The sequence below is a fragment of the Ochotona princeps genome, chromosome 28, assembly GCF_030435755.1.
Source record: "Ochotona princeps isolate mOchPri1 chromosome 28, mOchPri1.hap1, whole genome shotgun sequence".
Taxonomy (NCBI): Eukaryota; Metazoa; Chordata; class Mammalia; order Lagomorpha; family Ochotonidae; genus Ochotona; species Ochotona princeps.
Window position 1 is genome coordinate 11,271,264 of NC_080859.1, and position 25,267 is coordinate 11,296,530.

Here is a 25,267-nt window from a genome sequence, read left to right on the forward strand (position 1 = left end):
CGAGCCCGCCGCCACTCCCTTCTCGCTCTAAAGTCCCATGTCAACCACACTCCAAACTCTGCAAGAGAGACCAAGACCCGAACTCACCAGGAACAAATGCGGCTGTACTACACACCCGCCCCACCTCACCCCTCCCAAAAGAAGGGCTCGAGACTGGGGCGAGAGCGCATGCGCATTTCCCAGGCCTTGCCCACATGACAGGACGTGCCTGGTGGCCAAACTGGCGGCAAGAGTCCTCCCATACGCATGCGCAACTCTAAGCCTGACGGGAGTTGTAGTTCTGCCCCCGCTCCGGAGTTAACTGCAGTATGTAGACGCCCAGCTGCCCACTCCGGGACCAATTGGTGGGTGTCCCTGCCCTCTTCTCTTCTGCCAGGAAGAGGAGGCAAGCCCGTCCGCCGGCTGTCAGAACCGCGCCCCGCGATGCTGCTGCGGCTGCTGTGGGTGTCGGTGGCGGCAGCCTCGGCGCTGGCGGCCCCGGCAGGTGGGCAGAGGCGGGGAGCCGGCCAAGCACCCAACGTGGTGCTGGTCGTGAGCGACTCCTTCGTAAGTACCCGGAGGGCAGGGAGCGGGCAGCAGAGTCTGCGAGATCCCAGGTTACACTTGTACACCGCACTGGTGAAAGAGGAAATGAAGAGAGCCTATTTTGGTGCAAAAAGTATTGAAATCCATGCATAGTGTTTTTTTCATAATGCATATTTCCCATGGGCTCATCGAAGACCTTTCCTATGAGTGGATTTCAACATTTTTTTTTTACACCAAAACTCAGCTTACGTTTTCATTTCGCTTTCCATGAACAGATGCCATTCTCCTGGGTTTTTTTTTTTTTTTTTTTTTTTTTTTTGCTATCCTTTAATAAGCATCAAGCCCGTCTTGCACTAATGGCAAGGTTCCAAGCACCTGCCACATGCCAGGGTGCCCATCAATGGGAAGCTAGCTAAAAAGCAGGGTTGGGACTCAAACCCTGACACTCCAGTATGGGATGTGACATCCCAAATAGTCCTAACCCTTGTGTGGAATGCCCACCCCACGGAGAATGTTCTTAATTCCTATGTTGATTTGCCTTTCTCTTGATTAACCTAAAATGATCGAAGTTACATCGTCTGGATTTGCCTAGAAGATTTGTTGAAAGTATTACTTAGGCGATCTTCAAATTTAGAGAGTGGGCAGTGTTGGAAATGAACAAGAAAGATAGGAGAGCACTCCCGAAATGAAAGGGAAGTGAAATAAAGTGGGTTGTGCAGAGGGAGAAGTTGTTTTTATTGTTCTTTTAAAAAAAAAGATTTAATTTTTTATTGCAAAGTCAAATATATAGAGAGAGGAGGAGAGACAGAGAGGAAGATCTTCCATCCTATGATTCACTCCACATGTGACCACAACAGCCAGAGCTGGCCAATCCGAAGCCAGGAGCTCTTCCTGGTCTCCCACATAGGTGCAGGGTCCCAAGGCTTTGGGCCGTCCTCTACTGCTTTCCCAGGACACAAGCAGAGAGCTGGATGGGAAGCAGGGCTGCCGGGATTAGAACTGGCACCCCTAAGAAATCCCAGCGCATTCCAGGCAAGGACTTAGCCACTAGGCCACGGCGCCGGGCCGCTTCACTGTTCTTTCTGGGCAGTTCTCCAGCTCTGTGAACCCACACAGCTGTTTCCAGCTGAGGTGAGCTCAACAGCCTGCATACCCTACTGCTGGATGGCACAGGCATAGGGCATGACCTTGGCAAGGCAGCTCTCCTCAGCATGCTCGTTTATTCCTAAAAGGACATCACAGCTTTCTCGAAATTTCCAAAGACTTTTCCAAAATGGCTGAAGTGTCTGAGCCAAATAATATAATTATTTGCCTCATCTAAACATATCCCTGCTTGTGTGCATGTGCCCATGTATTAAAGTATTTGAAAATAGGATGACAATATAATGACAACTAATAATAGTTCCAAATGCAGTTTACTGCTTCTTTGTAGTTTTTTATTTTACCTATCTTCAAATTGATAATCAAAATACTGATATTTAAACTAATTTGTAATAATTCATCTCTCTATAACAATTTGGTATACAGTAAGATAAATCATGGCATACAGGATTTATCACTTCTGCAGCTCTAGCAAGCTAAGCAGTTGAGCCAATAAATTATTAAAATCAGGGCCCAGTACGATAGCCTGGCGGATAAAATCCTCACCTTCATGCACTGGGATCCCATATGGGTTCCAGTTCTAATCTCGACAGCCCTGCTTCCCATCCAGCTCCCTGCATGTGGCCTGGGAAAGCAGTTGAGGACGGCCCAAAGCCTTGGGTTTCTGCACCCGTGTGGGAGATCCGGAGGAGGCTCCTGGCTCCTGGCTTGGGATTAGCACAGCTCCGGCCATTGCAGCCACTTGGGGAGTAAATCAACAGATGGAGAGTCTTCCTCTCCTTCTCTCTGCAGATGTGACTTTCAATAAAAATAAATAAATATTTTTAAAAAGAAAGAAAAGAAATACACCTAGAAAAGCAAGAAATAAGTAAAAATATCTGTACTTACAATAATCTTGTTTGTGGAAAAATAAGAAATTTACCATAAAACTATCAAACTTATGAACTGCTTACCAAGTAAGGCTACAGGATACAAAATAAATATACAAAAATCATGCATATTTCTATTTTTCTAATTGATAATCAAATTAAAATTAAGCATTTCATTTAAAGTAGCAATGAAATACTTGGGAATAAATCTAACCTTTTTAACAATTTTTTTTCAAGAGTTACAGAGAGAGGGAGAGACAGAGAGGTTCTCCATCCCCTGGTTCACTCCCCAGATGGCTGTGTCAGCCACGGCTGAGCCAGACTGCAGCCAGCAGCCTGTAGCTTCATCCAGGCCTCCCACACGGGTGAAAGGGGCACACATATTTGGGCCGTTAGCCAGGAGGTGGAAGGGAGTGGAGCAGACAGGACATGAACCACTGCCCATATGGGATGCCAGTGCAGCAGGCGGTGGGTTTACCCACTATGCCACATCATTGACCCCTGAAGTGTAACCTTTTTAAAAAAAGATTTATTATTAGTTAGTTATTTGAAAGTCAGAGTTATAGTGTGAGAAGGAGAGACAAGTAAGAGATCTTTCATCTGCTGGGTCATTCCCCAGAAGGCTGCAACTGCCAGGGCCTCTCACAACCTTGTCTGAATTCATGTTTTTCCTGTCCTTTCTCTTTCTCCTTATCAGACTACCTTCAGTCTCACAATTTCCAGGACATGAATTTGCTACAGCTTAGTTTACCCAGATCAACTTCTCTGACCTCCAAACTCCAGTCTCCCTAACAGCCTACACCTTTGCTTCACTTTGAAGTCTCAAGACATCTCAAAAGTCTATGAATATCCCCTACTCGGGATTGGTTGTTTTGTTATCTTACAATGAATGTATTATTATACATTTTGAAAATATACAGTAGATATAACTCCAGGAGTGGGATATTCTTTTTTCTTTTATTTTTACTAAGGAAAGTTGTGCAATCTCAATTCATATCTCTAACCCTAACATCGAATTTTCAGACTCATTTATCCAGCTGCCCAGTGACATCTTTAGTGTTTCAAATCTTAATGTCTCTTAAATCCTAAGCATGGCTGGATGCTGCTTTTCCTAGAGCTTTCGCGCATCCCAGGGAAGTCTTACCCCTCCACTCTATCTGAAGCAGCCCTCTGCGGTACTTCTGTATGCCTTGTTTGTTTCAAAGCACTCGCCATGCTTATCCCAGCCTTTTTTTAAGCCCATATATTATGTGCTGCTCCAGCTAGATGGAAAGCTTCATGGGAGCAGGGACTCTGTACCCCACTGTATCTTCAGCACTTGCATAAGCCCTGCCCCATAGCATATATTTATGTTCCATTGGTCCATCATGCTGCAGAAGAACTGGCAAGAAGTCCTTTGTTGACCATATTCACATGAGTACAAGTGAATTGAAGCATTGAATTGTAGATATTTATGCATTAAATATCAGTAGCACCCTCTGTCCTTGATATTTTTCCTTTTGAGGTTTCTTATAATGAAGTCTTTTGCTGTTGTGAATTTTATGATGAAAGTTCAACAAAAGGGTGGGTGTTGTGGTGAAGCACATTAAGTCACTACTTGGGATGCCCACACTCCCTGTCAGAGTGCCAGTTTGAGTCCCAGCTACTCCATTTCTGACCCAGCTTCCTGTTAGTGCATCTTGAGACAGCAGATGATGGCGCAAGCACTTGGGTTCCTGCCCCTGTGTGTGAGATCCATACGGAGTTCCTGGCTCCTGGCCTTGGCCTTGCCCAGCCCTGGCTGCTGTGGGCATTAAGGAATGAACTAGCAGATAGAAGATCTGTCTCTCTTTCTCCCTTTGTTGCTCCACCTTTCAGAAAATGGAGGTAAATAATAATGTTTTTATAATATAGTCAATGTTAGAGCCTGCATGATGGCTCAATGGCTAAATCCTAACCTTGTAAGCACTGGGATCCCATGTGGGTGCTGGTTCATATCCCGGCAGCTCCACTTCCCTCCCTTCCAGCTCCCTGCTTGTGGCCTGGGAAAGCAGTAGAGGACAGCCCAAAGCCTGGGACCCTGCATGTGTGTGGGAGACCCGGAAGAAGCTCCTGGCTCAGCTCAGCTCCAGCTCCAGCCTTTGTGGCCACTTGGGAGGTGAACTAACAGATGGAGCATCTTTCTCCATCTCTCCTTCTCTCTGTAAAATCTGATCTGTGTTTCTAATAAAATGAATAAAAATCTTCAAAAAATATATAGTCAATGCTAAATCTCTCTGTTCCAGGACGGAAGGTTAACATTTCATCCAGGAAGTCAGGTGTTGAAACTTCCTTTTATCAATTTCATGAAAAAACATGGCACTTCCTTTCTAAATGCCTACACCAACTCTCCAATCTGTTGTCCGTCACGAGCAGGTATGAATATACTTATTAACCCCAGAAAATGGCTACAGGTTGAAGAATGTTCACAGTTTAAAGCATTATAACAAAAAAGAGAAAGGGAGGAGGGAAAAAAAGGGTAGGGAGGGAAAAGGGAAATGGCATTGTGTTCTTAGAATTGTATCTACACACACACACACACAAAAGAATTGCATCTACAATCACATTGAATCTGTTACATGTTAATTAAAAATTAGAATAAAAAACAAAGCAAACAAAAATAAAAGATTATAACCAAAAGTAGGATAGTAATTTATATTTGGAACCTAATAAAAATTCTAACATCAGAAATAATGTAATTTTTAAGTTTTATTTTATTTTTATTGGTAAGTCAGATATACAGAGAGGAGGAAAGACAGAGAGGAAGATCTTCTGTCCACTGATTCACTCCTAGAGCAGCCACAACAACTGGAGTTTAGCCAATCCCAAGCCAGGAGCCCAGAGCCTCCTCTAGGTTTCCCATGTAAAAGCAGGGACCCAAGGCTTTGGGGCCATCCTCAACTGCTTTCCCAGGCCACAAGCAGGGAGCTGGATGGGAAGCAGGGCTGCCGGGATTAGAACCGGCACCCTTATAAGATTCCAGCACATGCAAGGCAAGGACTTTAGCTGCTAGGCCACCGCGCCGGGCCCAGAGATCATGTATCTTATTATACATATTGTGTATTGGTGTTGTTAGAATAAGTATCTTGTCATTTAGAATGGTGTCTATGGGAGCAAGGGAGGAAGAACTCAGACTTACTAAATTTGTTTCCAACGAAGTGGTTCAGTAAAAGCATAGGAAGAACTGTCTGGAACATCACATATGCCACAGAGTAGCTGGAGCTTTCTGGGTCTTTCCACAACGTGTCAGATCACACTATCCCTTTGTCTTCCATGGCAGTTCACATCTATCCAAAATCAGAATTATTAGGTCAAGCACCAAAGACAGGTTGTGGGTCTTACTCCAAAGCATTAGCTCATAGTAGATGATGCTCCCAGTATTGTTGTCTTACTAGTTAAAGCAAATTGTTAAGCTTCGTTTTAATCACAACTTGTTTCTCCACACAGCCATGTGGAGTGGGCTCTTCACTCACTTAACAGAATCTTGGAATAACTTTAAGGGTCTAGATCCAAATTATACAACATGGATGGACATTATGGAGAATCATGGCTACCGAACACAGAAATTTGGGAAGCTAGACTATACTTCAGGACATCACTCACTTAGGTAAATTATTAAGTATACGCATAGACTCTTATTTTGTGTTTCCCCACAGAGGGTGAAAGTAAATCTCTTAATCCTTGGTCTAATTTGGTTAAAACTCCAGCTTTCTTTAATCTTCTTAAAATATTAAAGTTGCTAATCTACTGGTAATTTTGTTTCTTTTAAACTTTGAAGATCTTGAAATAGTGTTTGTAATATGTTTAACCCATGATTCAATGTAATGAAGGCTCCATTTTATCAGGGCTATTTTATTCTTCCTTTTACAGTCTGTTCTTTAAACCATCATGTTCTGCTCACCTGCCTTTTTCAATTCTCTCCAACATTAGTCTGTTGAACATTGTTCTTCCTTCCACTTCACTGACTCCTCAAAAACCAGGCAGCCAGACATGGTGATTAATGTGCAAGGTCTATGGGCCCGGCGGCGTGGCCTAGCAGCTAAAGTCCTCACCTTGAATGTCCCGGGATACCATATGAGTGCCAGTTCTAATCCCGGCAGCTCCACTTCCCATCCAGCTCCCTGCTTGTGGCCTGGGAAAGCAGTTGAGGACGGCCCAATGCATTGGGACACTGCACCAGTGTGGGAGACCCGGAAGAGGTTCCAGGTTCCCGGCTTCGGATCGGCGATGATTCACTCCCCAAGTGAGCCGCAACGGCCGGTGCGCACCGATCCGAAGCCGGGAACCTGGAACCTCTTCCAGGTCTCCCACACTGGTGCAGTGTCCCAATGCATTGGGCCGTCCTCAACTGCTTTCCCAGGCCACAAGCAGGGAGCTGGATGGGAAGTGGAGCTGCCGGGATTAGAACCGGCACCCATATGGGATCCCGTGGCGTTCAAAGGCGAGGACTTTAGCCGCTAGGCCACGCCGCCGGGCCCTAAATAAATCTTTAAAAAAATATATGCAAGGTCTAGAAACAGATTTCCTACTTTTAAATACTAGTTTCTCCTTTATTACTAACCTCATAGGTGTGTACCATGTAAGCTAACTGAACTTTATGTTCTTTGTTACAACTATTATATGAAATGTGTGTCAAAGTTAACTAGTGTAGCAGGCCTGAGACTTGTCCATGGAAAGGCTGGCTTGCAAGGGTGGTCCTTGGCTGGGTCCCAGGAGCTTGGATTCTGAGTGTTGCCACCATTGCCCACCTGATGAGGGAGCCCTGCCATGTGCCTGAACTGCTTCTGCTCTGTGCCTGGTGCTGGACACCTGCCTGCCTTTGGGAATCTGGAATGTGGATATGTGCGAGGCAGGATGTTCCTCCATGATCCATACCTCATAAAAATTTGGCTACTGAGCATCTGATGAGTGAAGATAGCATTTCACAGGTATGATCTCAATCTGATCCTGGAAGGATTCATTACATGTGTCCTTTGCAGCTCTACTTGAAAGCTTGTGTCCAATTTCCTCTGGACACAGCCTGCCACCCACTTTCTCCCTTTGCCACTTCACTGTGGATGCCGTACACTGATACATCTTTTTTTGTTTGTTTTTCTTTCAATTTACTTTGCAATCACAGGCTTAACCCTCCACTAAATAAGGACTTCAACAAGTAGTAAATAGAACAGAACATTATTCCTCAAGCGTCTAGATAAGGGCCACGAACAATAATGAAATCTCAAAAGGTCAATTTCACTCTTTGGTATATTACTTTTTCTGTGTACTCTGTGTATTCAGTACCACCAATCAGGAAAAACCTGCTATTTGTCTTTTGGGTACTGGCTTATGTCACTGAGCATAATGATCTTCAGTTGTATCCATTTTGTTGCCAGAGATTTTTATTCTTTTTTACAGCTGAGTAGTACACCATTGTGTATATATAGCACAATTTCTTCATCTAGTCATCATTTGATAGACATCTGGGTTGACTGCATATCCTAGCAGCTGTGGGAGTCATCACAATTATGAGCTCAAGTCTTTTAATTCTCTCTTCTGTCTTTTCAGAGTATCAAATGATGGTCTTCTTGTACCAGTCTGGGTATGTCAGTCACATCCATGAGCCCCGTACTATACAAAATATAAAGCACCATACTGGGTTCTCCGTGGCTCAACATTTGTTTCTCCCAGAGAACTGTCAAACAGATATTGATAATACTATTCATAAAAAATGCCACATTCCAACATTAAGGCCATGGGAAATTACTTATTTACTAAGAACCCTGGTTTCACCTAATGTTTCTAAAACTAGATGATTTTAAAAGTTCTTCCACTCTGAAAACTATGATGACAATGCAATTGAGTGGTTTATAAATTCCTGACATCCACCTGCCCCCTTTACCTTATATAGTTTATGCATATAAGAGGCTTAGGTTCAAATTTGTTATATCTTCTCATCAGTTGTTTTAAAAAATCATACTTAATGCATGCAATATTTTAACCATTTTTGCTTTCTTATGAATCTGTTTTGCCAGTGTATTCCCAATACCCTACAATGGTAGTTGTTAGTCAAAGACAGGATGGGTGCCCCTTCCTCCAAAGGACATTTGGCAAAGTCTGAAGGCATTTGTCCTGACACTGTGGGGGGCTCCTGCTGGTGTCTGGAGAGCAGAGTTGCTGCTGAATGGCCTGCAGCACACAGGTGGAGACCACCTGAGGAGAACCACCAAGCCTCAATGTCAGAAATACAGAGATTGAGAAGCCAAGTGTAGAATGATATGATTTATTGCTCTCACCAGCATGCTCTCAGAAATGTCACACTTAAAGCACTTGCTTGCGCTTTAAATACTCTTTGCTCTTCTATATCCTAAGGAATCAGACTGACACTTGGCCCCAGCATGGAATCAGATCCATTGTAAAGAGGCCAGCATTGTGCCAAAGCAAGTTAAGCCACTGCTTGGAATACTCACATCTCAGATGAGAGTAGCAGAATTGGAGTCCCAGCTGCTTCGCCTCTGATCCAGCTTCCTGCTAACGAACTCGGGAAGGCAGAAGATGGTCCAAGTACTTGGGCCCCTGCTGGAGACCAAGATGGAGTTCCTGGATCCTGGCTTCATCCTGGCTGAGACCCGGCTATTATAGCCAATGAGGAGTGAACTAGTGGATGGAAGATTTCTTTGTCTCTCCTCTATCATTCTGCCTTTCAAATAAATAAACTAAAAAAAATCCATTTGACATTAGTATGTCAAGCAGGATTTTAATTTAGAGGTATACACAATTAGGAGATACCTAATTTTATACAGAAAAATTTTAACAGCACAATTTTTTAAATTTATTTTTTAATTGGAAAGGCAAGTCATATTTGTAGAAAAGAAAGATCTTCCATCCAAATAGCCATCAGAGCCAGAGCTGAACCATTTCGAAGTCAGGAGCCAGTAGCCTCCTTCAGGTCTCCCATGTGGGTATAGGATCCCAAGGCTTTGGGCCATCCTCTACTGCTTTCCCAGGCCACAAGCAGGAAACTGGATAGGAAGTGGAGCAGCCAGGACAGGAACTAGCACCCCATATGTGATCCTGGTGCTTGCAAGCTGAGGGTTTAGCCATTAAGCCATTGTACTGGGTAGTGTTTTTTAAAATGTTATGACTAAAGTATGATCCTTACTTAAGTTAAAAATATAACATCAAGTATTTGTAGTATCTGTTCAGCTAGTGTTTACTGAGCAACCTCCTGTGTGCCAGACACTGTTTTTGATGGTGTGAATATAACAGTAATCAAAACACAAAATTCTCTAATGACATGCCACTTGCATTCTAATGCTATCAAAATGAATTGAAACAAACAGCTGCCTTGTTTTTCGCTACTGAAAATCTAAAACCTAAAATCAAATCCCCCAGCATTTCATCTTACCCTTGCAATTACTTTATGTTCTCAGCTCCTGGAGCTTGTTGTTCCTTTGAGCCAAGTCACGACAGGCAATTTTAAATCCTCCGAAACAAATGATGAAATCAAAAAGCCCACTTCCAAAACAAGAGACTTGCTCTTGATAGCCTTGAGTTGTGCCTTGTGGCAGACAGCAAAGGGGAAACAAAGCAAGGGCTGCCAACACAACTCCTCCTAGTCACCCATCGGGCCTCCATGCCACCAGCACAGTTCTAGAGAGAACCAGAGTGATGAGGCGAGGACCAGCAGAACTTAGAGCAGAGACCCTGGAGTCCTCTCCCAGAGCCTCGCCCTGTGCAGCCTCATAGGCCTCTGTTAATATTACTCCTATCCACAGTCACTTTATAATGTAAGATATGATTGGTAACTTTTTTATATCTCACCTTCTTATTGTCTTGATTGATAGTATCTAGGAATAGCCAGCATTATTCTGACTCCCTTCTCAGCATGATTTTTGATGATAGTAGGAGAGCTTGCACCATTTTTGTTTGGTTTGGTTAACCAGAGCAGCCCCTGGGGACATCTGTGGATTGCTCTCAACCGCAATTATTAACATCGGTTTCTCAAAACAGTCCAGTGACAATTCTGAGCCTGCAGCCTCTCATTCCAATTCTTGGATTCTTTTTTCATTACTTACTGAGATTTAAAATAAATTGAGTTCAGCTGTGTATAATGAAGTGTCTCACCTACTTATGCATCTTACAAGCAATTTTTTAAAAATTGTATCACAGTTTGAACAACTTTTTCTTAATTCCATCCTTTTCTTTTTTTCTTTAAATTGAGAGGCAGAGATACCCCTGTGCTTTCAACAGCTGGTGCTGAGCCAGGATCCAGGTAGGAGCTGAGCCAGGATCCAGGCAGGTGCTGAGCAAGGATCCAGGTAGGAGCTGAGCCAGGATCCAGGTAGGAGCTGAGCCAGGTCTCCCACACAGGTGTCAGGAATCCAATGACTTGAGCCAGCACTGCTGCCAGGGGCTTGGTGTACTAGCCTAGCAGCTAAAGTCCTCGCCTCGAACATGCCAGGATCCCAGATGAGCGCCAGTTCTAATCCTGGCAGCCCCGCTTGCCATCCAGCTCCCTGTTTGTGGCCTGGGAAAGCAGTCAAGGGTGACCCAAAGCCTTGGGTTTCTGCACCCGTATGGGAGACCCAGAGGAGGCTCCTGACTCCTGGCTTTCGATCAGCTCAGCTCCGCCCATTGTGGCCACTTGGGAAGTTAATCAGCGGATGGAAGAGCTTTCTCTCTGTCTCTCCTCCTCTGTATATCTGCCTTTCCAATAAAAAAAAAAAAAAATCAAATCGGGAGGTCAGCACAATGGTGTAGCATACTAATCCTTGGCCTGTGGCACCAGCATCCCATACAGGTGCCGGTTCGTGTTGTGACTACTGCACTTCTCACCCAATTCCCTGCTTGTGGCGTGGGAGGACAGTAGAGGATGGCCCAGGTCCTTGGATCCCTGAACCTGTGTGGGAGATGCGGAACAAACAGATGGAAGGTCTTTCTCTATGTCTCTACCTCTCTCTTGGTATGTAACTCTTTCCAAAAACAAAAAGAAATAAATCTTTTAAAAATATGGAGCAGGGAAGATTATGGTAATAATAAATTTGTTCAGAACAGACTGGAGAAACAGCTTTCTATGACCTTAAAAAGAGACCCAGTGTGGGCAGTTGGAAGACTATATAAGGTGGAATTTAGACTTTAATGTTGGCCTATAAATAGATCTGAAAGTGTCTGTTTCATGGACCAGAACATTTAATTTTTATAATCAAACCTGGATGAGACTTGACTTCCTATGGGAATTGAATCAGATGTTATTTCTATGAAATTTTGAAAGCTAATAATCAGTTATGATTACTAAAGAACAAAATGGAAAATGTGAAATATTGAGAAACCAAGCCTTCAGCTATAAAATATCCATAATTATGAATTTTTGAATTTTAAAGTCTCTTTAACTGTTTACCCCCCAACTTGAAATTTTTGTAATATCTGCTTATACTCAGAAATTCATGTATTTTTTTTACTAGAATTCTCATTGCCATGCATAGTACTTTCTTTTGTGTGTATGAAAATTTTAAGTATAATCTAGTCTTTTCTAAATCTGAAGATATACCTTTTTTTTGTAAAGTTAATTTACTTATTTATCTGAAAAAGCAGTGACAGAGGAAGAGACACAGGCAAAGAGAGAGCGTGATCTCTTCCAGTTGCTGGTTCACTCCCCAAATGCCTGCAACAGCCAGGATTGTGCCACGCCAAAGCCAGGAAGGAGCAGTTTCATCCCAATCTGCCACATCAGCAGCAGGAATCCAAGTCCCAAGCTACCACGCACTGCCTGCCCAGCACGCCGGCAGGAAGGTGGGTCTGAAGCAGAGGCAAGCTTCAACCCCAGGCACTGCAACATGGGGAATGCAGATGCTCCATATGACACTTTAACCTCTGTGCTACAATACTGGCCTCAAAAGTATGCCTTTTATAAATCAGTCTTCTCCTCACATGTTTTCTAGACATTTAAAAGTATCTTTTCCCCTAAAGAACATGACAAACCTGTTTTGTTAGACTGTTAAAATTACTTGTAAGTATTAGGTCTTAAAAGAAAATGAAAAATTGGGCCTAGTACGATAGCCCAGTGGTTAAATCCTCACCTTGCAAGTGCAGGGATCCCATATGGGCACCGGTTTGTGTCCCAGCTGTCCTACTTCCCATCCAGCTTCTTACTTATGGCCTGGGAAAGCAGTAAAGAATGGCCCAAAGCCTTGGGACCCTGCACTTGTGTGGGAGACCCAGAAGGCTCCTAGCTTCAGGTCAGCTCAGCAATGGCCATTGTGGCCATCTGGGGAGTGAACACGCAGATGGAAATGAAGATCTTCTTCTGTCTTTTCTTCTCTCTGTAAATCTCTGACCTGCCTTTTCAACCTATATGTGAAATATCTACATTATTAATACTGTGATTATACCATCAGTAAAATGTATTATCTAATTTATTATTACTGTTCAGTGGAGATCAATCATAATTTTCACATCTATAAAGAAATCTATGAGTAAAAAAGATTGAGTAGTAGAAGCTACTATAATTCCACAAAAAAAATAGTTTGAACTAATAACATTAATGATTAAAATAAGATGTGTAGTGAACACATAATGAAGTGTATGTTGAACAGTGATGTTCCAACCTGAGTTTTTCAGCATTCTGTGACTCATTCAACTAAAACAGACTGTTTCCATGAGTGATCAGACTGTTTCCATGAGTGATCAGACACAGCGAAAGCAGCTGACAGCCTTGCATGTCTGTATAAAAATAGTATTGTTTCTCACAACTTTGAGAAAAGAACATTTAATGAAGATGAGTATGTGTGTGTACTCTCAAATTTGTATTAGGCCAGGACTGAAATTCACAAGGCCACTTTTCAGAACTGGATTAGCCAATTCAGTCATTACACCAGGCCCAAGCTCTTTTTAATAGTCTGATTAAAAGTATAATCTTCACTAAACACATAAAAATAAAATAGAAAGAAATGAGTTCAAAATATCCCCCAGTCAGGCCTGGCATGATAGCCTAGTGACTAAAGTCCTCGCCTTGCATGTGCCATGGTCCCATATGGGTGCTGGATCATATCACAGCTGCTCCACTTCCCTTCCAGCTCCGTACTTGTGGCCTGGGAAAGCAGTAGAGGACAGCCCAAAGCCTTGGGACCCTGCACTTGTGTGGGAGACCCAGAAGAAGCTCCTAGCTCCTGGTTTGGATCAGCTCAGCTCCAGCTGTTACGGCCACTTGGGGAGTGAACCAGTGGATGGAAGATCTTTCTCTCCTTCTCTCTGTAAAACTGCCTTTTATATAGATAGATAGATAGATAGATAGATAGACAGACATAGATACAGATATATAGATATAGATATAGATATATAGATATAGATATAGATATAGATATAGATATAGATATAGATATAGATATAGATATAGATATAGATATAGATATATCCGCAGTGATCAGTTAGAAAGCTTACATTTGGAGGAAGTTGTAGCCATTACTCATGGAGGAAAAAAGAAAATGCTTGGACAAGGAAGTAGGGTGGGGGGTGAACTAGCAGATGGAAGAGTTCTCCCTCTTCTGCTCTCTTTATTTCAAATAAAAATAAGTGTTTAAAAAAAAGATTGAGAGACTTGAATTAATTCATTTAGCTTGCGAATCCTCTAATAAAAAGAAGGTGTCTCTCATTTACAATTGAAGAAGAAATTAGCAGCTGTAACTTAGGTAACTTATAGTGAAAATGGTTCTTTCAATGAGAAAAAAAAAAAAGCTGGAAACAATGTAATACCTGAGACTGCAGAACTACAAAGTATACAAGAGAAGTAGGATCTTCAAAATATAAACATTTAGAAGCAAAAGGAGATTGTGGCAGCTTTGGTTAGAAACATTGTTTTCTTCTAAGGGGAAAGGCTAGAAAAGAAACATTCTTTCACTAAACATCCTTTTGTAAGGAAAGGTGGTCCTGCCATCCAGGAGGGAGACCCGATTGAGTTCCTGGCTCCTAGCTTCAGCCTGGTTGTTGAACACATCTGGGAAGTGAAGGAGTAGATGGGTGAAGGTCTCTCTCCTTTCTCTCTTTCCTCTAAGTAAAAATAAACTAAATTATTGAATTTAAAAATTAATGTGTTTTCACACCATTCTGATCACCTTACAGTCCTCCTGTCTTTTTCCCCCTTCAGTAATCGTGTGGAAGCCTGGACAAGAGATGTCGCTTTCTTACTCAGACAGGAAGGCAGGCCCATGGTTAACCTCATAGCTGACAAGACTAGAGTAAGAGTGATGGACAAGGACTGGAAGACAACAGACAGAGCAGTAGACTGGTTAAGAAGGGAGGCTGTCAACCACACTCACCCCTTCGTTCTTTACCTGGGCTTGAACTTACCACACCCTTACCCTTCGCCGTCTTCAGGAGAAAATTTTGGAGCTTCAACATTTCGCACATCCCTTTATTGGCTTGAAAAAGTAAGTGTGGTATGTGTGCTCCAACATGCAGGTTAACATTGTGTGTGTGTGTGTGTTTCTGGTATGAATTCATTTCTTTATTATCACTTTTAAAGAAAATCTAAAAATTTTATATTCAAAGTTGGCCAATAACAGACAGGTTTGGTTAAAGTGGCAGTTTTAGAAAACTAAAATAAATGTTAAGACGCAGACACATGCTTCTGAACTGACTAAAATGTATGTGATGTATCTAGGAAGTGAAGATGAGAGCCATTCTTTCGGTGATACAGGGATTCCTTGCTATGCAGTCTTTCCTGCCTGGGAAAGCAGGGGGCGATCGCCCGAGTACTTGGGTCTCTACTGTCATGTGGGAGATCCTGAAGAAGCTCCTGCCTCCTGGCCATTTGGGGAGTAAACCAGTGGATCTCTCTCTCTCTCTTTAAATAGATCCTAAAGTGTATATGTGTGTGTGTGTGTGTGTGTGTGTGTGTGTGTGTGTGTGTGTGTATATAATATATATATAATCAAAGATCTAGTCTCAAATATTTTGTCAACACTGTAGATAGATAGATAGATAGATAGATAGATAGATAGATAGATCTCCAAGTTATATTTGTTTCTAACAGTCAGTTGGCAAGGTGGTTAGATACTGCCATTTTTGCTAATGTAATACTGTGCTAAGGGAGTTCAACTTCTTGGGCTGTTGACTTTGAGGTTCTGAATCGGGCACACACCCTTGTGTTACAGTGCCCCACTCTCCTGAAGGAATGAATTCTCATAGAGAAGGCGAGCTTGGACTGGTTCCGGCTTTCCTGGACTGCAGGACTAACACAGCTCACACTGTTCAGTGACATGTATACTTTTTCCTATCGCTCTAAGTAATTAAACCATATATATATTTCACTGTGCGTACGTGGGAGAAGCCGAAGAATATTTCTGATTTGCTAAAATAACTAAGTTTGTTCTCCCTTTGTAGGTATATCATGACGCCATCAAAATCCCAAAGTGGCCGCCCCTGTCAGAAATGCACCCTGTAGACTATTATTCTTCCTACACAAAAAACTGCACCGGGAAGTTTACCGAGAAGGAAATAAGGAACATTCGAGCATTTTATTACGCTATGTGTGCTGAAGCAGACGCCATGCTTGGTACGTGGTCTAACTAATAAGCCATTACCTGAAAAAAACAGATCCTCTTTCACCAACAAACTGTGTTTGTGCTTGTTGGTGACTTGCATGAGCAAACTCAATACCCCCTTGCAACAGCGGCTTAAATGCTTCAGAGTTAGAAGTCTTTCAGAATCTGGACATGTCTAAAAGTAGGTAGCTTACGGTATTAGCAGAATACAGTACCCTTTCTTAGTTATTAAGGCTCATATTTCTAAGTGCTCATATTTGTTCAAATATATGATATTTTAGCAAGTGAGGCTACTAGTGTGCTACAAGGATGCTGTGGAGAGGAAAGGGACGAGGCACGAGAAGACCAGTTAGGAAGCAATTGCAGTTGTCCAGTTGGAAGGCCTCAGTGGTCCCACATCCATGACTCATTCCACAGAGCAGTGGCTGTCAGGTTTTCACAAGACTCAGAATCCACTGGGTTTCCTAAACCAATAAAGACTGGCACCCAAGGTGCAAGCCAAACTGGACTGTGCTCTACTGGGCCTCTCGTCATTACAGTGGGGAGCAAATCTGGAGACAGAGTCAGGGACTGGTCAGAGGAACTTGACTATCCAGTTACTCTGTAGCCAAGAATGTGCCCAATCACCCTCTCGTAGTCTCTACCCTGCCTGCAGCCCAGCTCCCAGGGTAGAATTCCCATACCCCTCAGCCAAGTGCATGAGCTCTGGTGGCGACTAGGCCTGCTCTTTCCATCTGCTGTTGCACGGAGACTGTGCTCCAGTCTTTGTAGCACTGGAGACATGCATAAGGTGGAAGGTCAAACCTGACTTGGGCAGAAGACATCCCGACACACTGTTGTAAAGACAGAGCATATAAAGCATGCTCCCCAGAGGTGCCAGCATCCCCCGGGATAGTGCATTTTCTCTTCTCTCCATTGTCAACTGGCAAGCATGGATATGAAGCTTGATAATATTCAGATGTTAAGATGAACTTCTGTAGGGTAGAGTTGTTATATACTCATGCAATAGAATAAAACATCATGCAATGCCCCACATTGGGGACCTGAGATGGGTGGGAGTCTGGGTGGGGCTTCTCCCTTTATCTCCGCCTTCACCCCAGATACAGAAAAAAAATGTGGAAATAATAGTCTTACCCACTTTCCTGTAGCCCTTGAATCTTTGTGCCCTAATTAACTATGTAAAGATTGTCAAAAATAAAAGGAAAAAATGAAAAAATGAAATGAAAAAAAATGAAAAAAAAAAAACGCTACAAGATCTCTCTTGGTTTCTACTGCAGGTAAAATTATTTTGGCTCTTGCCCAGTTAGACCTTCTTCAGAAAACTATCGTGATCTATACCTCAGACCATGGGGAACTGGCCATGGAACATCGACAGTTTTACAAAATGAGCATGTATGAAGCCAGCGCCCATGTGCCACTTTTGATCATGGGACCGGGAATTCAGGCCAACCTCCAAGTCAAAGATGTGGTTTCCCTTGTGGATATTTACCCTACCATGCTGGGTAAGTACTGTGATTTGTGGTACTGCTGGAGAATGAACAAGCAAAGGAATCACAGGTCCTGCTAACTGACCAATAACTGAGCGATTCTTTTAACTGTGAGTCAACCCATATTCTGAAAAACACATAGACTCCTCCCCACCCTCCTGTGGCTTTCATTTAGCACCAGCATGTCCCCTTCCAAAGACTCAACAATCAGGATGTGATTATCAAGTAAATCACCTAAGATAAGCTCATTGGTTTCCAGAAATTATTTGTACGTCATTTGATTCTCTACCACCACCTCCCTAAAATAGAAATGTTGACTTTCTGGATTAATCTGTCTACTCTGAAACTACTAACTTATGTCAGTGTTAGAATCCAACTCCTTTAAACTGATCGTATGAACATAATCTCCTTTCAAGAGTGCTGTGTGTTTCAAAAAACCACGAATAGCTAGAACCATCCTGAAGAACAGGAAGTTAGCAGGGGGAATCACAGTTCCGGACCTCTGGACATATTATAGGGCAGTGGTTATCAAAACAGCCTGGTACTGGCACAAAGATAGAGAGAAAGATCAATGGAGCAGAACAGAAACACCAGAAGGGAACCCACACAGATACAGCCAAATAATCTTTGACAAAAAGACAAACAACAATCTAGGCAAATGGGAAGGTCTGTTCAATAAATGCTGTTGGGACAACTGGTTAATAGCCTGCAGAAACAAACAGACAGACCCACATCTCTCACCATACACCAAGATCAAATCTAAATGGATAACAGATCTAAACCTACATCCAGAAACTCTCAAACTTTTGGAAGAAAATGTTGGAAATACTCTGTGTATTATTAGATCTAGTGGTAGGTTCCGACTTCCTAAAAAGGACACCAGAGGCAATAGCAATCAAGACCAGAATAAACAAATGGGACCTCATCAAACTAAGAAGCTTCTGTACAGCAAGGGAAATAATCAACAAAGTAAAAAAGCAACCCACAGAATGGGAGAAGATCTTCGCACACTACGTAGGTGATAGAGGGCTAATCTCCAAGAACAAAGAACTACAAAACAGCCAAAATGTCAAAACAAACAAGCCACTCAAGAAATGGGCACGGGAAATGGTCAGACACTTCACAAAGGAACAAACCCAAATGGCAAATAAACATGAAAAAATGCTCAAGTTCCCTGGCAATAAGGGAAATCCAAATTAAAACATCAATGAGGTACCACCTAACGCCAGTAAGACTGGCCCACATGAATAAAAGCACCAACAACACTTGCTGGTGAGGTTGCAGGGAAAAGGGAAACCTACTCCACTGCTGGTGGGGCTGCAGGTTGGTACAGCCTCTATGGAAATCAGTATGGAGAATATTCAAACAACTCAAAATCAACACACCGTATGATCCGGCAACAGCATTCCTAGGAATATATCCAGAACACTTGTTTTATGAGAAACCAACATGCACTCCTATGTTCATAGCAGCACAATCAGTAATTGCAAAAACATGGAAGCAGCCAAAATGCCCCTCAGCAGAGGATTGGATAAGAAAGCTATGGTTCATCTACTCCATGGAATACTACTCAGCTATTAAAAAAAACAAAATGCAGTTCTTTGTGGCCAAATGGGCCAAACTGGAATCCATAATGCTAAGGGAAATGAGCCAATCCCAAAAGGTTAAATACCACGTTTCCCTTAATTTAAGATGATATGATGTTATGTATAACATGTTATGTATGTTATATGTTGTGTATAAACTAAAATTGAAATGTCAATGAGGTGGTCACAGAAGGTGGTTAAGATCTCGCAAAAAAAAAAAAAAAAGAGTGCTGTGTGTTTGCTTTAGTAGCTTCTTCATGCCTACAAGCGTAGCCGCAGGACTAGAAAAGCAACCTTTGGATTTAGGTTAACTTGTATTTGATTGTATTTGAAGATACCAGAATAATAACATCATCACATTCAGAGAAAATTATATGCAACCAACTGCCAATTTCTAATGTAGCTGAGCACTTTAAACATTGGTATTTAAAAATTAAATGCTGTATTCTAAGGCACCTGTGTTCTAAGGAATCTGGAGGCCATATTTCTTTAAAATATGCATACATTTTGACTGAGAAATTCTAACTGCAGGAAATAACCTATTAATATCATCATTTACCTCCATGGACAGTTATTGTAAAACTAAAGAGTTAGAAGCAACATGAATGTGCACTTGTAATTGCTTGGGTAAATAATAATGAATTCTATTTTTTAAAAGTTTAACTAATGCCTGCAAATAGTCCATATGTATTATTAAGAAAATGTACGTGTTGTCATTATGACTTTTTTTGGTTTTGCTTGTGTGTTATGATAGGGTATCCGTCTAACTTCCCATGAGTGCTCTTGATCACAATAAAAGAACACTGTCAACAGTTACACCAGGACTCACTGGCGTATGTCAATCTGTTGCCTTAACAGCACTGGCCAACCCAGCAAACATAATGCTTTCATGGTCCATGTTTAATTTACCGTTTAATTTATCCTTTTTCAATGAAGTCCCTTCGTTCTGGGAGAGCTTACTGCTGCTTCAGTGGTGATTAGCTCACCTCTGTTTATAAACTAAACCCAAACTGTGACTTAAGTACCAATATCCTCAGAAGGTGTGTGAGTCTATGACCCTGGAACTCTACAGCGCCACCTGTGGGCGCTGGGTTCTATTGCACCTCCACTTACCAAATGGCTGCCTAGTTGGAAAAGAGTATAGGGAGGGGTTTTCAGGAGGGTTAAGGGAAATCCCAGGGCCTGTGGAACTGTATCATAAAATGATAATGATATTTAAAAATGGGAAAAAAATATCTACAAAGAAAAGCCTTATTTTATGATTCTTCTAGCCAATTAGGAATTCAAAATAGATGTGAACCATGACCTATGTGTAAAAGTACAAGTCTCTTCACATCAGCTTACCTGTGGCTGTTTATTTGGTATAAATTCAATTTATACACAGAACATCAGATTAAACTTCTCAAATCACAGCCCCTGGCCAGGCTTCCTTTTCCTTTCCACTCCCTGGGTCTTTAAAATACCACAGCAAAGATGGTGACTCCAAAACCCCTCACTGGCTTGGAAAACCAATTGGGATTCCTACTTCACTATACCTACTTATCAACAGTGTGTTGAAATTTAAAATTTTAAATGGAACAAATGTTGAGTAACAACTATGATTATTTAAATATTGAGGACAAGAAGAACTGATGTGAACTAATATTGGATGAACAGTCTTATGGGCCAAGCAGTGCAAGCTCAAGATTTTACACAAGTTATCTTATTTATGCCTGAAATGAACCTGTGAGATCAAGGCAGATGAAGTTTAGAGAAGTTAATACCTTGCTCCAAGAAGCATTTGAGTCTGGTAGTCTTTCTAGAACCCAAGTGCCATCGGTAGTCCCTGCACCGTTACTGATAGAGGGAAACATACTTGATGTCATTACGAATGTCCAACTGTGAACAGGTGCTTGCTTTGTGCTGCAGATATTGCCGGCCTACCTCTGTCTCAGAATCTGAGCGGATACTCTTTGCTGCCGTTATCATCCGAGACACCAAGGAACAACGGCGGGTGCGGACCCCTGCGTCCACCCTGGATTCTGAGCGAGTTCCACGGCTGTAACGTGAACGCTTCCACCTACATGCTTCGAACCAACCAGTGGAAGTACATCGCCTATGCTGACGGGGTGGCAGTGTTGCCTCAGCTCTTTGGTAAGTGGGTCCATCTGGTGTTGGGTGTGACGCTTTGTGTAATGAGCTCACTGGCGTGGCCTTACTCAAGTTATCCCAGGGCTTACCTGCTGCTTTTCATGCTGGGGAAGGGTTTGCAAAAGGTTGCCCACATGAGCAGCTAACTTCCTGGCTATGGTGTGGATTTTAGCCACTAGGCCATGGCGCCGGGCCCAATGGTGTGGACTTTGAAGTATGACAGGCCTTTTTGGTCCAGGTCTCGTGGTTGAGACAACTGTTTTCTCTGATAAAGTGTCTGTGCTTGTCCATGGTCATCTTTCCTGATCAGCTGTCAGCAACATGTGAAATATGTGGGAGCCATTGTGTGCACTGCACCTAGCAGAACAGACCACAGCAGAACTTTGTCACTCATGCCAGGCACTGCCTGTGGAAGCTGAGCCTTCCAACACACCAGTTGCCCAAAAGTCAGGATTCCCCGTGACTAATCAGAAGGGGCCCAGGATGCCTGTGCTGCCATATCATCCAAATACCCTCTCTTAAAACGCGATCATTGGGAAAGTGACTGCAATGGCCCAGCCACTTGGCTTCATCCTTCAGCCTCTTTCTGCTATAAAGCCCGCCTCCACGGTCAGCTCATCAGAGCCCTTTTCTAAGCCTTTCCATGAGATGTTACTCACTCATGGCCCACTAAGTAATGGCCAGTTCAGTCTTTCAATTGAATGTGTCCACTGGGTTCTGCCAAAAGCAGAGGTGACTGGCCAAGTTCAGGGAAAGAGCCAGCCCTTTCCTGTATCTCCGGGCCTTTTCACTCACACTCCACACTGTGTCCTTCTGCAGAGGCCTCCGGCCAGTGCCCTCATCCTGGCCCAGAGCGGGGCTCCCTCCACACATGGAGCTCACTGTTGCTCTGCAGGTGACTGTCACAAGATTGTTGAGCTGCTGCTTTTCCCAGCCGATTGCCACCCAGGCACATCCTGTCTTCCCACTCCACGCGTGAAAGTTTGGGTTTAGATCTGAGATACTTATCACTGTTTTTTTCCTATGAGTGATTGACATGTTTGTATTTCCAAGGACGGCTGGCTGCTCAAATGAATTCTAACACTGATGCTAACATTCAAAACTCTAAGCAGAAGGTGTCCATGCACAAAGAAAACCAGGGTTCTGTGAAGTTGCCAGAACATGACGTGTCTGCACACAAAATTCTTAATGCTGGAGGATTTAGGGCTATGGAAATGGCAAGGCATCAAAAACGGGAAGAATTAGGTCCAAACCAGCTTCTTAATGTGGAGATTTCATTGTTTCTAACATCTAAGATTTGTTAATGACAGTAAGAGGATAATTTGGGCATACATTTCAGGGCTGTTTAATTTGGGGCATCACTATATTATTTTTTTATATATACTCTATATTAGCTTTACGTAAATATACTGTATATAAATACTATTATTAGCTTTAGGTCTTGTTCCAGTTTTACTGTATGTACTGCCAAAACAAGCACTGACTTTTGGTATAATTATATTAGTTTATCACACATTCTATTCTTCAGTTTACTATAAGAAACAGGAATAGAAATAAAATCTGGGAGCATAACAACAGTAGTGCAGCGGATTAAGGCGCTGCCTGGGATGCCCACATCCCGTGTTGGAGTTCCCAGTCAGACCCAGCTCATCTGCTGCCAATTCTGCTTCCCCTTAACGTGCCCAGGAAGGCAGTGGACAATGGCCCAACTATTTGTGTCCCTGTCACCCATGTGGGAAACCTGGATGGAGTTCTAGTCCCTGGTTTCAGCCTGGTCCCTCGCTGGTTATTGCAGCCACTTGAAGAATGAACCAGCACATGAATATGTCTCTTTCTCTCCCCCCCATATATAGATAGATAGATAGATACAGACATAGAGAGATATATCATCTCTCATATAAATGGCACTGATCGAATGATATCCTAAAAGACCTTTAGAGCAGGTAACTATTTGCACATGTTCTTCTTTCAGATCTCTCCTCGGATCCCGATGAACTAACCAATGTAGCTACAAAATTTCCAGAAATCACTTCTTCTTTGGATCAGAAGCTTCGTTCCATCCTCAACTACCCCAGAGTTTCTGCTTCAGTCCACCAGTACAACAAAGAGCAGTTTATCCGGTGGAAGCAGAGCGTAGGGCAGAATTACTCAGCCGTGATAGCTAACCTCAGGTGGCACCAGGACTGGCTGAAAAAACCGAGGAAGTATGAACGTGCAATCGACCGGTGGCTGAAACCCACAGCAACCCAAAAGCCCCTGAAACAAAATTGAGAAAATAATGTTCCAGACCTGCATGGAAATATGTTAAGATATCATGACTTTTTTTATATTTTATTTGAAGCATTTTCAATAATTACTGCATTTAGGATCTTTTATGCTTTTTTGCTTTTATGCTTCAAAATGCCCATGATTAATCACATATTTTCAACAAAAAAATTGTTATTAAGACCGATTGTCACCAAGTTCCATCAAGTTCATGGAGGCACAGAGAGAATCAGAACAAATCCTACAATATAAAGGTTGTGTTCCCTGAATAATACAGAATATAAACTATTTTTAAAAAGATTATTTTTTTATTGTAAAGTCAGACATACAGAGAGAAGGAGAGACAGAGAAGATCTTTCATTTGCTAAATCACTCCCCAAGTGGCTGCAATGGCCAGAGCTGTGCTGCACCGATCCGAAGCCAGGAGCCAGGAGCTCTTCTGGGTCTCCTACATGGGTGCAGGATCCCAAGGCTTTGGGCCATCCTCAACTGCTTTCCCAGGCCACAAGCAGGGAGCTGGATGGGAAGCTGGGCTGCCGGGATTAGAACCAGCGCCGATATGGGATCCCGGTGTGTGCAAGGTTTAGCTACTAAGCACTGCACCAGGCCAGAATATACACTATTTCATTACTTAGGAGCTATAAAATAGTTCTTATGGTGTCTGGTGAGTTACTAGGAGCTGCTGGGACCATTTACATGTTCTGATGGAAGATTTTGGAACATTTCATTTCTGTTTTTAAAAGGCAGATAATGCAGGCACAAGGTAAAGACTGCCAACAGAACAGAGGCGTTACCAGCAGGAAGTCTCCCTTCTTCCCATTCTCCTGCCACCCAACTGCTCTTCTGACAGACGATTCCAGAAGGTACCTTCTCCAGTATCCCTCTAGAAACTGGCCACACCCTCTGCAAACCACAGAGGTGTCGGTACTTCCCCGCACACAGAAGGGAGCGTGCCAACCACACTGCTCTCCATCTGTGGCTGCTGCTTACTCTCACTCATGAGTAGACACCTAGAACTCAGGCTTGCTCAGGACCCTCCCAAGGACCTCCACAGAAGTGGTACTCATTGGTATTTCACCAGCAGCACCTGTCCTCACATCCTACCCCAGAATAATCAATAAAAGCTCTTCTTTTTATCATGAGTACCATAGACCCTGCACACACTTCACAGTTACAGGAATTTGCCCTTTCTGGTTCTAGTCCTTGCCTATTTTCCTGATGATTATTGATCTTTTTAAAATTATAGGCATGCCTTAGATATTAACTGTTTATAAGAGATCCTATAGGGGAAATCCAGGAGCCTATGGAACTGTATCAAAAAATAATAATTATAACAAAAGAAAATGTTTAAAAAGAGATCTTGTAAATATTTTTCCTGGCCTGTCACTGTCATTTTTCCTTTGACTTTGTCCTGCTGGTTTTTAACATACAGAAATTTATATTTTCATCTATTCAAATTTATGAATCTTTGTACCCCAAAAGTATACATGGAAGTTTTATAAAGTTCAAAGAAAAAATGGAATTAAAAGATAGTGCACACTTTTCATGAACTTTCTGAACTACCCTCATATTCAATTATGATTTGTGAATTTACACAATATTAATAAAAAAAAACCTACATGTTGTATTCTTTTGTAGCTTTGGCATTGTGTCTTATTTGGACTGGTCCCTCCCACTCATTTTCCTCTAGAGTTTTGATTTTCACCCTTCAAACTTGGGTGTAACTGAAACAGTTCACACATCAGACATATAACTATAGCGTGTTTTTT

The 25,267-nt window shown here is 42.5% G+C and overlaps 2 protein-coding genes across 3 annotated transcripts in view; one reads left to right on the forward strand and one right to left on the reverse strand.

The window, feature by feature from the left end:
- SKIC3 (SKI3 subunit of superkiller complex) overlaps positions 1-175 on the reverse strand; it is a 70,522-nt gene extending 70,347 nt beyond the window's left edge. The window contains exon 1 of one of the 2 annotated variants that reach the window (XM_058656421.1): positions 88-175. The gene's annotated coding sequence lies outside the window, so the exon portion shown is untranslated. The remainder of the gene's footprint in view (positions 1-87) is intronic. The other variant, XM_004586197.4, reaches the window with a different exon arrangement.
- ARSK (arylsulfatase family member K) lies at positions 104-23,556 on the forward strand. Its single transcript, XM_058656423.1, has 8 exons — positions 104-546; positions 4,760-4,889; positions 5,961-6,120; positions 14,632-14,914; positions 15,870-16,041; positions 17,308-17,532; positions 21,012-21,236; positions 23,206-23,556. The coding sequence occupies exons 1-8, from the start codon at positions 247-249 to the stop codon at positions 23,502-23,504; spliced, it is 1,794 nt and encodes a 597-aa protein (XP_058512406.1). The 5' UTR covers positions 104-246; the 3' UTR covers positions 23,505-23,556.
- Positions 23,557-25,267: the final 1,711 nt, after the last annotated feature.

Coding starts and splice junctions, on each gene's coding strand:
- ARSK (XM_058656423.1), top strand. CDS start 247: ATGCGCAACTCTAAGCCTGACGGGAGTTGTAGTTCTGCCCCCGCTCCG. Junction 547..4,759: donor TGGTCGTGAGCGACTCCTTC/GTAAGTACCCGG, acceptor TCTCTGTTCCAG/GACGGAAGGTTAACATTTCA. Junction 4,890..5,960: donor CTGTTGTCCGTCACGAGCAG/GTATGAATATAC, acceptor TTCTCCACACAG/CCATGTGGAGTGGGCTCTTC.